The sequence below is a fragment of the Limulus polyphemus genome, unplaced genomic scaffold (assembly GCF_000517525.1).
Source record: "Limulus polyphemus unplaced genomic scaffold, Limulus_polyphemus-2.1.2 Scaffold334, whole genome shotgun sequence".
Classification (NCBI taxonomy): Eukaryota; Metazoa; Arthropoda; class Merostomata; order Xiphosura; family Limulidae; genus Limulus; species Limulus polyphemus.
The window spans coordinates 285108-299771 of NW_013665944.1; the positions used below are offsets into that span (position 1 = coordinate 285108).

Below are 14664 nucleotides of genomic sequence, written 5' to 3' on the forward strand. Positions count from 1 at the left end.
CCTGCCAAAACCGAAAATAGCAGGTAAAAGCTACGGAAGAAGATATGACCATAAAGTTGTTTAAATTTTTTTGGGGGGGGTACACTTTAGAGGCAGTGCATAATATGGTAAAGTACATTAAATTACGTGTAAATGTATTACAAAGTCATTTACATGTAATTTACTATACGAAAGGAATCACAGGCTTTTCTAGACCGGGCTCAACTAATGGTTACTGTCTCAGACTGTGAATTCGTGGGTCCATGGTTCGCTTCCTGTTACTGGGATAATGGGTGCATTATAAGAGTGACAGGCCTATCGCTCTATTCTATTCAGTAGCCCAAACGTTGGCGATTGGTGCTTTTGACTAGCTGTCTTATTTCTAGTCTATCAGTTCCATATTAGGTGCAGCTATGAACAGATAGCAGATGTGTAGCTGTACGCGAATATCCGACAAATAGTGTTTACCTTATTTATTACGTAACGCAGCGTAAGTTGGAGTTGTTATTAACATCGTTATATATAATATTTACAGTACTGACAAAATAACTCAAGGCATTATTAATGACCGGCCCGACATGGCCAGGTGGATAAGGCGCTCGACTCGCAATCTGAGGGTCGCGGGTTCGAATCCCCGTCCCACCAAACATGCTCGCTCTTTCAGCCCTGGGGGCGTTATAATGTGACGGTCAATCCCCCACTATTCGTTGGTAAAAGAGTAGCCCAAGAGTTGGCGGTGGGTGGTGATGACTAGCTGCCTTCCCTCTATTCTTACACTGCTAAATTAGGGACGGCTAGTGCAGATAGCCCTTGTGTAGCTTTGCGCGAAATTCAAAATGAAACAAACAAGAAACAATTAATGACCCATACTTCTTAGTAGGACTAGATTTTTTTGTTTGTTTGTTTGACGAAATTCGTTTTTCGCCCTTTGTAATGCACTGATATAAATTGGTTTAGCGATAGCACACAAAATCAGAAAGAAACCCCTCTCCAATATGTTTAGTCTTTTATATCAAATTTTACTTCTGATATATCCGTAAATTATAGCACATCTATATAATTGACTCAGCTTTTTGTTGTATACAACCTTGGCCTACCAGTTCTAATCATTACACAGTTCTGATGTTCTAATGTCTACACAAATGTTTTAGTGACATGTTTGACAATATTAGCTCAAACTGCAACTTACATTGTTTATAAATATGAAGCTAAATGTTTTGGATAAACTGCTCAAAATAGCTAAAGAATATGATGTCAGTAGACAAGTGCAAACTGTATCTTTAGTATTTACTTCTCGTTTTGTACTCGTATGAAACCAAGGGAACAACTTTGTTCTTTTTTTTATTGCACGTATTTCCAGCGAATCTTTTGTGAGTGAAGTTATAATTGGCGATGATCGATACAGTCTGTGTGAGGATACTAACCTTGATCATCCTGCTAGCCCCCAGGCTCGCTCTCGAAGAGTGACCGAGCAGCCTTCCAAAAAATCAGACATTCTAACGGAATACGTGTATGATGGTAAACTTGCTCCTAAAACCAACTATACTGGCTTCGTCGAGGTACGAGTGATGGGACCTAACAAAACGGTTAGTATTGCGTTTAGCGTAATAAGTTAATTTTCTGCAGCTGTTTTGTTTGCTATAAAAGACATTGCATTTTGTTTACAAATAAATCTTTGTATAACAGAAAAAAAAATCATCCAATATGATAAAGGTATGGCTCTGTCACATTCTGAACTGATTGAGTATTAGCTTAGTCTTGAGAATTAAATCTGATTTCTGTGAACTAGAATACTGAGTGCTTTCGAAAGGTTTACTTTCACTCTTTACCCACTTCTGCAGAAAGGAATTCTGCTTTCCAAAAGCGCTCGAGTTATTGGATTCTTTGTTTCGTGACTTATCTTTTTTTATCTTAAATGGTTTCATAGTATCATAAATATTGACATCTCTATTTTACATTGTCTATTTAGAGCATAAATAGCTCTTCAGTTTTTGGCAAATTCAAATTATATTATTGAAAGATAACTGGATACAAAATACTCATTTTATCTTGTTGAAGCCTAACGTCAACGTGACGCCATCATTTACAGTATTTAACTGAGAATGGGAAGAAAGTGCTAAGCTGTTGGTTTATGGTTGTCAATCGTTTTCTGCTCTCAGTCAGATGTGGTTGTAAATTTACTCAAAGATTCACTGCTCTTATATTTTTGCTTTACAGACGAAACGTAAATTTTTACTTCACTATATATTCTTATTTCAAGGCAATCTATTAAGAAATACGCGAGATATAAAATCTCCAATCTTGATTGAATTATTTCCTTTTTTTTTCTTTGCATCCAAAGCACGGTACTTTATTTGACAGAAAAACATATTTAACTTTCATGGATTTTTTTTTCAAGTTTGATACGCTGTTAGATCTTTACAACCTACAATTATGTGTCAAATTTGGTCTAAGTGTAAGCGACATGTGCAGAGTTATTCAACAAAAATTGTTCAATTTTGACCAAAATTTTTGTGCACGCCTACGTAAAAAAGTCACGTGAGCTATCGGTCTGACATTTTTACTACAGCTTCACCTACGAATAAAAGTAGACTTTTTTTTACTTTTTTTGGTTATTCGGATCAAAGACGGCTGATTTACAGCAGCAAACTATTGGGTGAAAGAACGAGTAGATTCATAAGTACTGGTTAGGCCAAGCAAACTAGATTAGCAGTTTCTAACTCAACTTTTCAAAAGAATCATACGGGTGGAACAGTTATTATTCATTGTTTGTTGCCAACTTTTAAGCACAAATTTCCTAAATTCTATGAAATTTTCCTAATTAAAGAGCGTGTAGGGTCACGTGACATTAGTGTAAATAATGATACTTGATACGGCTGCACCTAGTGGTGTTGACAAGAAACTGTTAATCTAGTTTCCATGCTGTTACTATAAAGGAAGTTATTAACGCTGTTTTAGAAATGGAAACTACCACCGTATTATAAAGAATCTGGTTGTTTCTGTAAAATGTAGATCTGTTCCCAATAATAGGGTTGCGATCCTAAAGCTTATGTTGGCTACTATCGGGTATCACTTTTTCTTACTTGCTGTGGTTTGTTGGTGTGTATTGATAAAAAGTCATGATATCTAATCTAGGTGTGGGAAAAAAAAAAGTTGCAGCCAAAACAGGACTGAGCGTGCGACTTAAACGAATGAAACCAAAATTTGCGGCCAAACTGACAGCTACACTTATAGCATTAATAATAATTTTACAGCAAATATTCATTAATTAGTTAGCTAGACTGCGTATTTTGTTTTACACAAGTGGAACAAAAAACGTGGCATGGCTAATTAATAAATGAAATTTTCCTGTAAAATTCTTATCGTTCCTTTAACTCGTACTCTCTATCCTTTTTTGGCTGCACCTTTTTTTTCACATCTAAGGAGTTTTGATTCGATTTTTTGTAAACTATACAACGCGTTGTTCATATAAAATCAATTGATAATTCTCTGTTTGAAAGATAACTTATGCACGACATTGAAAGATATAAGATCAGGATGTTGTTTTTTGTACCATTCAATTGAAGGTGAAACATTATTATAACATTGTTATTTCGTTAAAGGGTTCTTTTAAATTATCTGGTGAAAATAATTCAACGTCCGGTACATGTAATGATAAATAAGTTACCTTATTTCATCTTTTTAACGTTCCTACAAGCTTGAACTATTGTGTACTTCCGTAAGTTGCTGTAGACCTATGTTACAGATGTCAAATCAACTTATACAAATTAACTACAATAGCTAACACACTGACTGGTTCGCTGTCTATTTTGAAATCACTTTCCACACTTCACAACCAGGGGCGGATTTAACGGTCAGTTAGGTCAGCCTCTTTATATATATATAATGTTTTTTTAGACATAAATTACTTTAACTTTATTGTATTTCATTTTATTTATTAAGTTTATCAATTTATTCAGCTATCTGTTGAAATTATTTGCTTTCGCTTGATGTATAATATTGGTATGAATAGAGCCCGCCGGGCACCATTTTTTAGCTGACTAGGCATTTAGGCTTAACTCTACCCCTCTTCACACCTGTCTTGTATTTAGAATCTACTTTCGAGTATGCTAGAAAACTTTACGTCGCATCTTTAGAACTTTGTAGTAGATGTTCTAGACTTATCCTATGAACGTTGTTTTTTAGAATTTGTAGTGCTTACTAGAAGGATTTAGACATTTTTGGCAATAGAATTGGTAAAAAAAACTACCTTTACTCTCCAAATAATAATAATAAGGAGAAAAACAACTTCATCGTGGTTAGTAATACGAAAACTTGTACTACTACTAGCCCCCAACGAAGTCGCAGTGGCGAAACGTTGGTTGAAATAAAATGTTTTTATTGTATGTAGAGTAAATTTTTTTTTGTTATTATCTTATCAACTTTTATCTCAACGTTATCATTAAAACCCGCAATTCCCTTGTAACAATTAATTATGTTACAACATAAAAATATGTCTTATAAACAATATTAATTTTGTTATTATGATATTGGCATTATTATTTTTCCTTCACCCTTTGGCACAGCGGCATGTCTGCGGACTTACAACGCTAGATACCGGGTTTCGATACCCATAGTGGGCAGAGCACAGATAGCCATTGTGTAGCTTCGTGCTTGACTTCAAACGAACCTCCACTTATGGCACACGTTTACAGGGCCGCTATAATGCAAATTTAATTTATTTAACGAAGTTACGAACGGTAATTAATTGGCCTGCTTATTTACGTGCTCTAATATAAAAATTTGTGGACTGTTTTCGAGAAATCACTATCGTTTGGTATCACTTAGAAGTCGGTGCTACCAGCGGTTAAGAAGGATCTACGTGACACACAGACACTGAAACTTATTATATAGAATTTACACCGATCCAGATAGTTAACTGAGAAAACCCCACACTACTGCAGACAAATTAACAGCATCTAAACACAAAGTAAATTATTTCTATGAAAATTCATATATATATATGGTGCAAAATACTTCTTGAATAACTTTACAAATTGCTGATTAATATTGTAATTTTCTACGATTTAGTAAACTACAACCAATTTTTCAGACACACATTCAGATCGAATAACTACTTTTAATGTTCCTCACATAAGAATTTTGTCCATATTTCATATCTTTCTGCTTAATCTTCGACTCAATATTACGTTATATAATTATGCATTTCATTTGGATGTATTTTACCAAAAATATAAACAAAATAAATTATCAATTTTAATATCATTTTTATGAAAGTCAATTACGTGATAAGAACATTTCATTAATATAGTATAAATTACCTAAAACTATCAATTCATTGCTTAAGTTTGAGTGATCATTTGTACGCATAACTGAGGTGAACAAGGATTGCAAATTAAAACAAAATTGGAAGTTACAGTTATACATAAAAAAGTACACCGCTCTTTTGAGGAGGGCACATCAAGTGTTAAATTAACCTATTCATTAAAATATGAGATAACGTAAACAGAGAAGAAGGATTTAAAACATTAGATAGTATAAACTAATATCACTTTCTTCAACCAACGTTGAACTAGAAGTCAAATAATTACTCTATAATAAGCGATAAATCTATCGTCGTGTTCATTAAAAGCCTTCTATTGAAGTACACTGCACTGAATCGATATTAGAACTACTGAAGGAAAAGTTAGCTAAAGTAAGATAGTTAAGTACATCGCTTGAGTGATTCATGATTCATTTTTGTATTAATTATGCGTACAAAATGACACAACGTCATCATAATAAATAACAGGAATTTCTTCAGCGTACCAGTATGAAGGAACTAAAAGCGAATCATTGATCTCATTGATAATTCACTGTTTTCACACTTTAAGCTGTGTTTGATAGGCAACTCTGACTTACACTTTATTTTATTTTTTCTTCACAAAATGCCGTCGGTGGCTCAGGGGTAAGTCTGAAAGTTTATAACGCAAAAAATTAGATTCCAAACTCGTGGTGGGCAGAGCACAAATAGCTCATGGTGTAGCTTTTGCGTTTAACAACAAGCAACTCTTAACAAATTACGTTTACTCCCAATTACATAATTATGTCTCGTGTTATATATTAAGTGCATCATGTGTAAGTTACTTTAATTTAAACGCATGTTTGTATATTTTTTAGAACTTAAGATAGTCGTTGATGGCATAATTTAGCTTAATATATTAGTAATTTAATGTATTTCAGTTAAACATTAGACTTGTGTATAATAAAAAAAGTAACTATTAAGTCCTGTGTAATTTTATCAGAAACGAAAGTACCGTAAAAAGGCTTATTTCGTAAGCCTTAAAACAATAAAAACTAAAACTTAAAGTACGCCCATTAATTTTTTGAAAACTGCTTCCGTTCATGGTGTGAAATGTAATGGTTTTTATTGTTAATTACTAATTCATCATATGTAGACTGTTTTAAGGAATAGATAGCATTTGAAATACTTCAGTTTTATGTTTAAAACTTTAAAGTTTAATAAAATAACTAAAGAAATCTGGTGTAACTAATTCTATTCGTACTGCCTTAGGCTTGCCATACACTGGCTACATGCACTTCAGTATCAGTACTAATCTTAAACATGTATTGATGTAACGACTAACATAAAACTATTTTAAAATCAAAAACTTGTTATTAGTTTAATGCAAAGCTATTTGTATTCATGTTAAAAATTAAGATTTTAGTATTTAAATAACATTTTAAAACCACCAGTAAAACAATACGGTATTACTGTTAATGTTAAAAATTTATGATATATATAACGTTTTAACTGTCCGGAATTTGAGGAAACAAAAAAAATCATAAGTGATTAACAATAACTGTTAAGTTAGTATTAAATTATAACAAAAGAAATCATAGCTTCGTTCTTAGAAGACTGCTAAAAAATAAGATACCTTGAGCCTCCATTAAATACATTTGGCCTGTTCTTTGTCACATAGGTTTTATTCATTTGATTAATTTATGCATTTATTAAGCTTTATTAGATTCTTGCCAAGATTTATAATGGGCGTAGTGAGATCTTTATGACTTATAACTTTCTTTTGCAAAAGCATTGTAATTGTTTTATTATTTCTCATCAGTTTTTTATCTGTTATTTTATAAGAAGAATGTGATGAGTGTCTTGAGTTTTACCTCATCTAACTAATTCTACTGTTAGTTTGATTTAGACAAAGGTATGCATCCATTACTACTTCTGTACTTTCACGTAATAAAAAGTAGTTTTCTTTGTGATTTATTGAATGTACCTTTTTTAATAGATCTTATCAAAACAAAGTCCATACTTTGCTCCTGTTGAGACAGGTAAGTAATGTGCAATATATATTATAAATTTACCATTTCTTTCTTAATTTAGTTTCTAAATAATTTTGTATATCAATATGCTTTTTTGTTTTTATGAGTATTTTGTATGCATTTTCTGATATTTTTAAAATTCACAATACTCTGCCAAACATACTATTCAAACTTGATGTGACAAATGTGGGCTGAACAATAAATAAAAATTTGTTTGTGGTTGGTTAAATAATGCATCATTTTTTCTTGATTAGGGTATTAATAGAAGTAACGGTTATTATATAGCATGTCAAATATAACTAATAACCATATTAAAACTGGTATCATTTTTAAGCAAAACTTTACGCTTAACTAGCTTGGTACAGCTTCTTTTAAGAAGATTAAAATATAACATACATACAAGGGATCATTTGGTCCTCCAAGCCTTTTCTTAGACACCCATACTTAAGAAAAGAAAAATGTAAACCTACCTTTTCCAGGAAATTATTTATTTATCTCTTAAGTTCTTGAGAAGCACTAGCCTCCACTAATGCTGACAGGAACTCTTTCTATAAGCTAGTCACCTTGTTAGACAAATAAAAATCTTTTTTAACTGGAGCCTAGCCTTTAATTTTCCAAATCTTAGAATCGTGTCCTTTCCTCCTATTGTCTCTAGAATATAAAACAAGAAAATTCATTGTATAAGTCATTGATTAAATCACATTTAGAGTAATGTGTTTAGTCTTTGGCTTCTTGCCTTAGGAAGGACCTTGAATTATTGGAAAGGGTTCAGAGAAGGGCTACAGAATGATTCTGGGAATTAAAGAGTTATCTTATAGGGGTAGGTTAAGATCTCTTAACTATTTTTCTCTTTATAAAAGAAGGGTAAGAGACAATCTTATTTAAGCTTACAAGATCATCCAGGAGATAAACACAAGGAGAGGACACAAGTTTAAGATTTGGTAAAGTTAGGTTAGGCTCCAGTTAAGACTATTTTATATTGTGGAATGAGTTGTTGTTGGTAAAGTGAAGGCCAGTGCTTTGCATAGTTTAAGAAGATAATTAGTTATTTCTTGGAAAAACAAAGGACAGGTTTAAATATTTACTTCTCACACAAATGTATGTATAAGGAAAGCTGTATTATGCTTTTTAAAAAAAAAAGGATATTTACACTACAAGTTACAGTCTTACATAGTGTTTTATTTTATTTTTGACTATTATGAAAGTAACTACAAAACTTTTTTTTTTTATAGGGTTTTTTCCAAAATCTGAGCCCACAGAAAATCCAATGGCTATTGTCCTAGGAGTTCTTAGTGGTCTTATTTTTGTTGTACTCATCTTGATTCTGGTCTTGTGCCTATTCAAGTATGTCACCCTTTCTAACCCTATAAATAACTAACCTGTTGTTCAAATTAATGTGGTTATATATATATATATATAATTAGATGGATAATAACTTGGCATTGAAATATAAAATAATCTTACTTAATATTTGCCTACTGATTTAGTTAAGTCTACTAAAGAAGTAATACTTATGATATTATTTTTAACTTAAACTGTTAAAGTAAATCTTTATTTCGTTTAAAGACCTAATTATATTTCAAAGATTCAAGCCTTTCACTGACTCAAGGTATCAGTTGCTTCAGTAATTATATAATGGTATGCTTCATTATGGAGCATAAATATATACTTTTATTATAGAAAGTAAAAAAAAAAGTGTTAATCACTTGATTAACATATAGGATATCAGCAACTGAAAAGTATGGCATTAACTAGAAAGTCTAACATATCTCTTTTGGAATGAAATTCCACTGAATATAACATAATATGAAAAATCTGTGGCCTATAGATAATTAATTTTGGTTAGTATTGTAGAAATTTAGAAGCTCTTCTTTTAGAAATTATTTCATAGTTTATATTTGTTGTTATTTCTAGGCGTAAAAATAATGACCCTTATGACGAAAGGGATAGGTTAGGCCTTACAGCTTTGATTCGTCGTACCATTCAGAGGAATGGACACATACCCAGATGTAAAAGTAGGTATTTATTTTAATTATTAGTAACATTCATTAATGTATATAATGTATTTGAGCTTGTTAATTACTGAATCTAATTTTTATGTATTCTAATAAAAAAATCTTAATTGTGTGAAATATAATGCTTAAGTTTATTAAAATGATAATTTTAGACTTGTTTAAAGTGTCATATCTATGGATAGAAGTAAAATTATGCAAGTCTATTAAGAAAATCAACTGAGTTGAATCTTTAATATGTGAAAGTTTAGTTTTGAGACTGTCTTGTGAAAAAATGTGTTCTAATCATTATAAGTAATATAGTTTCAACATTATACTTAATAAGCTATGCTCATTGCTAGATACATAGTTCTGATCTACATAGGTAGCTTGCTTTGATCAGAAGTTAATATATTGTGATATAAGTAGTTTGTCATTGTTTGTATTCCACATGTAATTATTCCGATTGAAAAGATTGACATTTTTGGGAAATAAGTAAAATTTTTTTGTGTGTGTCGATAAAAGAAATACAACTTATAAAACTGTAATTGAAATTATAATGTTCATATTGGTAATATATGTTAAGAATAGAATAAAGTGTATGTTACTCACAGTGTCGAAACTACAAAAAATGGGCCCCCCCCTGCATAAAAAGTAATTGAGCTCTCCACATTTACTTCACTATAATTGTAGTTATAATCTGGACCCCCTTATGTCTCCCCCTCTCCACAATTACGGGAACATACTTATGCCACTGGTTACTCAAAAGAGTTGATTTTTAAACCCTTTTTTTCTGATTTTATGTAGAAACTTCTGTTCCTAAAATGAATCAATAAATTTTTAATGTACACCTGATTTCTGATAAAATATCATCAGATTAAAATATATTGATTAACAACATTTTGATAAATGCTGAATTATTCTGAAGAAAATGTTCAAATGCATGTATTATTTTTACCAGGTACTCGTCTTTCAAAAACTCCTTATTTGGGTCCCATAACAGCAGAAGATTTACCCAGTGCTTATGTAGAAAGACACAGCGATAGTGACCTGCTTTTTCAAAGTGAATTTGAGGTAATTATACCTGAGATACAAGAAAATTTCCCAAGTGATTTTCTTCAAATGATTATAAGTTAAAAGTATTCAAATGTTTTTAATAATCATTTCTTATATAACAGTAATAAACTATGATACATTTTGGATCCAATCATAAATTGTCATATGTATATTTTATTATTATATATGTAACTAAAATTGATTAAGCTTTGTTTTATATTGAAAATGTATAAAAATGAAATAGTGTTCTTCTGAATTTTTGTATTTATTTGTCTAAACAATAGAATAATTCAGTCTTTTTTTTAGAATTCTTTCCCAATTATACAATTTTTTTGTAAAGATATCACCCATGAGACACAAAGAAGCTCTTATTTTTTATTTGGTTATTTAATACCTATTTTTTTCACATTCATAGGCACTACCAGAGAAGTTCAAAGATAGATCAACACATGCATCTGACAGCCCAGAAAATCTTAGTAAAAATCGTTATCCAGACATACGATCTTGTAAGTATCGGTGCTTCATTAGTTACATTTGAATAATAAAAGGTAGAGGTAAAATATAGAGGTAGAATTGGCTGTGTTAATTAAAAATGGTAATTATTTGGATATAGAATTGACTGAGTTAATAACATGAGGTGTTGATTTAAGAAAGTTAATACTATAATTTTCAATCTTTTTATGATTATTTTCTTTATTATTACAACCTAAATATTTGTAATTTGTGAATGTATTTTAGTTTACTGAATAGCTGGAAGATTTGTCTGTGTTGTTTAATGTCTATATGTAAAAGGTGATTTAGAAAATGTAAGATATTTAAATGTAAAAAACACTCACACTCAACATAATTGAAACTTAGTGATACAATGACTATTCAGTTTAATAAGAAAAAAAATCTTAATCTCATTTTACTGCTAATGTAAAATATTTTATAAGTTTGCTGTTTAACACCTGCAATAAATATTTTATTTTTGAAAAGTAGTCATAATTTTTTCATCGTAATAATTTATATTTCTAAACTAAAGTACTATCAGATAAAAATGATTGTGATTATGCAGAAATTAGTAAATAATTCATAATTATTCAAAATAATAACAAGAAAATGTACACACTTAACTAAACTAAAGTGTATGTTAGATATTTCAAGTCCCCTGGTGGGACAAGAGGTAAGTCTACTGACTTACAACACTACAATCCGGGGGGGTTCAATACCCCACAGTAGACACAGCAGATAGCCCAATGTGGCTTTACTCTAAAACAAACAAACCAGATATTTCAAAATTTAGAACATAAAATATAAAGCAAAATGCTCCATTTATAAAATATTTAAGATATTTAATGTTTTGTTCATTTACAACTAAGTGATAGTTTTGTATTACACTATCAGCAACAGTTTGAAAATTTACTTCACGATACTGATGCCTTAACCATACTATAGAAAGCTATATATATAAAAAAAAGCTACACTGTTCACTACTAAGAAATACTGTAGAAAGTTTTAGAGACTTGATGGGAATGTTAAAATATACGAGACAGTTTTTCTTTCTTTCCTTTACAATACACAGTTGATCAAACAAGGGTGAGGTTACCAATGGAAGATGGAATAACAGGCTCTGATTATATAAATGCTGATTTTGTAGAGGTAAGAAAAAACATTTGTTGAGCTGAATATTAGTGTGATGCATATGTAACAGATATTTTTCACCTGTCGAACAAAAACATCTTAAAGTAGGAGTTTTATTGATAACAGTTCACTTTTCAGAATAATAATATTAAAATATTGTTTTGAGTTAATAACTTTCATCAAATTCTTTGATTTATTTAAATGCTAATTATCTCATGAATCTGGGCATTGTCAAGTAGTGAACACTTTGGGCAGCAGATCAGTAGGTCTACTGAACATTTTCCATGATTTCAGCTCTGGGGGTATTATAATTCTGACTGTTAATCTGACTGTTCAGATAAGTGATGCTGATTGTTGCCTTCCCTGTGATCAGAAGTTTTAGTAGTGATGGCTGTTGCCTTAAACTGACCTGGCCGTTAGCTCATGTATTGTATAGGGTGCATAAGTTATAAGAAAAGTAAAGTCAGCTTATATAAAATGCATTACTTAAACTGACTTTGAAAAATGTGTAAAAATATTTAATGTTGATCATTGTTTATTTGTATCATACATACGTATATATATATGTGTGTGTGTATATTATTCTAAAGGTTATATGGTACTGAACTGTAAATTTCTGAATAAATAATTTTTAGCTTTATTTGTAAAATCTTTTTAAACTGTGTTACATCATTTGAAAAAATATTATAGTTGAAATGGCTAGGAAAGGCTCCCAATCTCAATCCTAAACAAATAAAAAAACTAATCACTAAATTTCAGCCCTGACCCCCAAGTGTACAGAAATTAGTGTGTAATTCGTATTTATTCAGTACAACAGCAAGATATCCACTTTGAACTTAAATAAAGGATACGTTAAATATTTTAAAACTGAATATAAGATGAACTCAAAATGCTCCAGCTAGAATGTTTTGCCAGATGAATGCACACATTGGTTATTGATACTATCCAAAAATGTTTTTATTTTGTAAAGATGATGTAATGTGTCGTTATTCTTTTCATTTCTATGAAAATACTTTTTTTTAAGGTTTTTAGCTTCTTTTGTGGCTTAAAAGTAATGAACATAAACCAGAAGTGTTCTAGTTTGTCATTAAAAAGTTATTGTAAAGAAAAAATTTTATAATATATATATATATATTTGAAACATTTGGTAATTCATTTACTAGACATTAGATATTAAATATATAGAGGCTGAATTTAGTGAAAAAGATTAGAACTGCAGTTGTGGGTTGTGACACTAGTTTAAGAAACAGTGATTTTATAAAGTGATTGCATTTTAAAATACTTGTTTTTATCTGCTTTGTACAATAATGGGTAAACTGAAAATAATAATAATAATATTTCTGTTAGTTATATGTATTTGTAGTCTTATCAAGCACATAATGTTAAATGAGGAGTAATATTATGAAGTAGGGAGTATGAAAGTGATTGATATAAACTTAGTTATTGATGCTGTAAAATGTGTCTGAAATTTAATTTTTTTGAAAGATTGGGAAGGCTTTCATATAACAAGATCCTATAATTCAAAGTATATTTTTAGCTATTTTACACTAGTGAAGTAATTGTTTTTTAAATCTAATAGAACTTAGAATATGAAAAGAATAAATTATATATATTTTTCTGCAAGAATTATTTTGTAGCAATTAAGAATAAGTCATTTATTATAGAAGCTGATATGTGAAAGGTGTGTGTGTGACAGATTTTTAAATGCTTGAGGCAAGTTTGTGTTACCAAATTAAATTTCAAGTGTTTGATGTTTAATTAGGTTCTTGAATTTTTGTTGTTGTTTTTTTTTTCATGTATACTAAGTAGCAATTAGAAATGATATAATTTTTTGCCAGCTGAATGCAAAAATTGTTTATTGATCACACTAAGAAATTTTTTCTTTTTCAAAAGACAAGCCAGTATAGCTTGAAGAAAATACTTTTTTTTTACTAGGGTTATAAGAATAGAAAGTTGTTCATCTGTGCCCAGGGACCACTTGATCGTACTGTAACAGATTTCTGGAGGATGATATGGGAACACAAAGTCACAGTCATAGTTATGTTAACTGGAGTTGAAGAGCATGGCAAGGTATATTAACTTACATTATTATTGTGTATTTCCTTCAGTCTGTGCCTGAAGACATGACTTGACTAAATATCCTAAACAATTAAGTTGTGAACCATTAAACCTAGACAGTAACAAGTTTTGTAACTCTTTTTATATTTAATTTATTAAGCTTTAAGGATCTTTTTACTTTCAGTGATTTATAAGAGCATGCTAACATAAACTAATTTTGATGCAAATAAAATTGATTGAAAAAAATATTTGAACTATTATAACATCCTATTAAAAACTTCAGTGTCTCTTATAAATCTATTTTCAGTTTGTTGAAAGTTTGCAAATTAAAAGTTGTGATTAACTTATCTGAACTTATAGATAAATATAATTTATGCATTTATTTATATTTGCCTGATAAACTTATGTTATAATATGATATTAATTCTTGATCTGCAGATCAAATGTGCCCAGTATTGGAATGAAAGTGAATCAAAGGAAATTGAAAATCTATTTGTTGTGAATGTTATTACAACTAAGACATATTCTGACTACATTGTTCGAAGGTTTCATGTCCAATTTTTAAAGGTATGCCTTCAGTATCTATAGAAATGAAAATATTAGTTTTTTTTTGTGTTTATGAATATTGTTTAAATATTAACAA

The 14664-nt window shown here is 30.2% G+C and overlaps 1 protein-coding gene across 1 annotated transcript in view; it reads left to right on the forward strand.

The window, feature by feature from the left end:
- LOC106457457 (tyrosine-protein phosphatase 69D-like) overlaps positions 1–14664 on the forward strand; it is a 276299-nt gene that overhangs the window by 239012 nt on the left and 22623 nt on the right. The window contains exons 11-19 of the mRNA XM_013916878.2: positions 1340–1565; positions 7260–7302; positions 8526–8637; positions 9208–9308; positions 10246–10358; positions 10756–10846; positions 11905–11981; positions 13899–14033; positions 14460–14588. Coding sequence (XP_013772332.2) covers positions 1340–1565; positions 7260–7302; positions 8526–8637; positions 9208–9308; positions 10246–10358; positions 10756–10846; positions 11905–11981; positions 13899–14033; positions 14460–14588 — 1027 coding nt within the window. The remainder of the gene's footprint in view (positions 1–1339; positions 1566–7259; positions 7303–8525; positions 8638–9207; positions 9309–10245; positions 10359–10755; positions 10847–11904; positions 11982–13898; positions 14034–14459; positions 14589–14664) is intronic.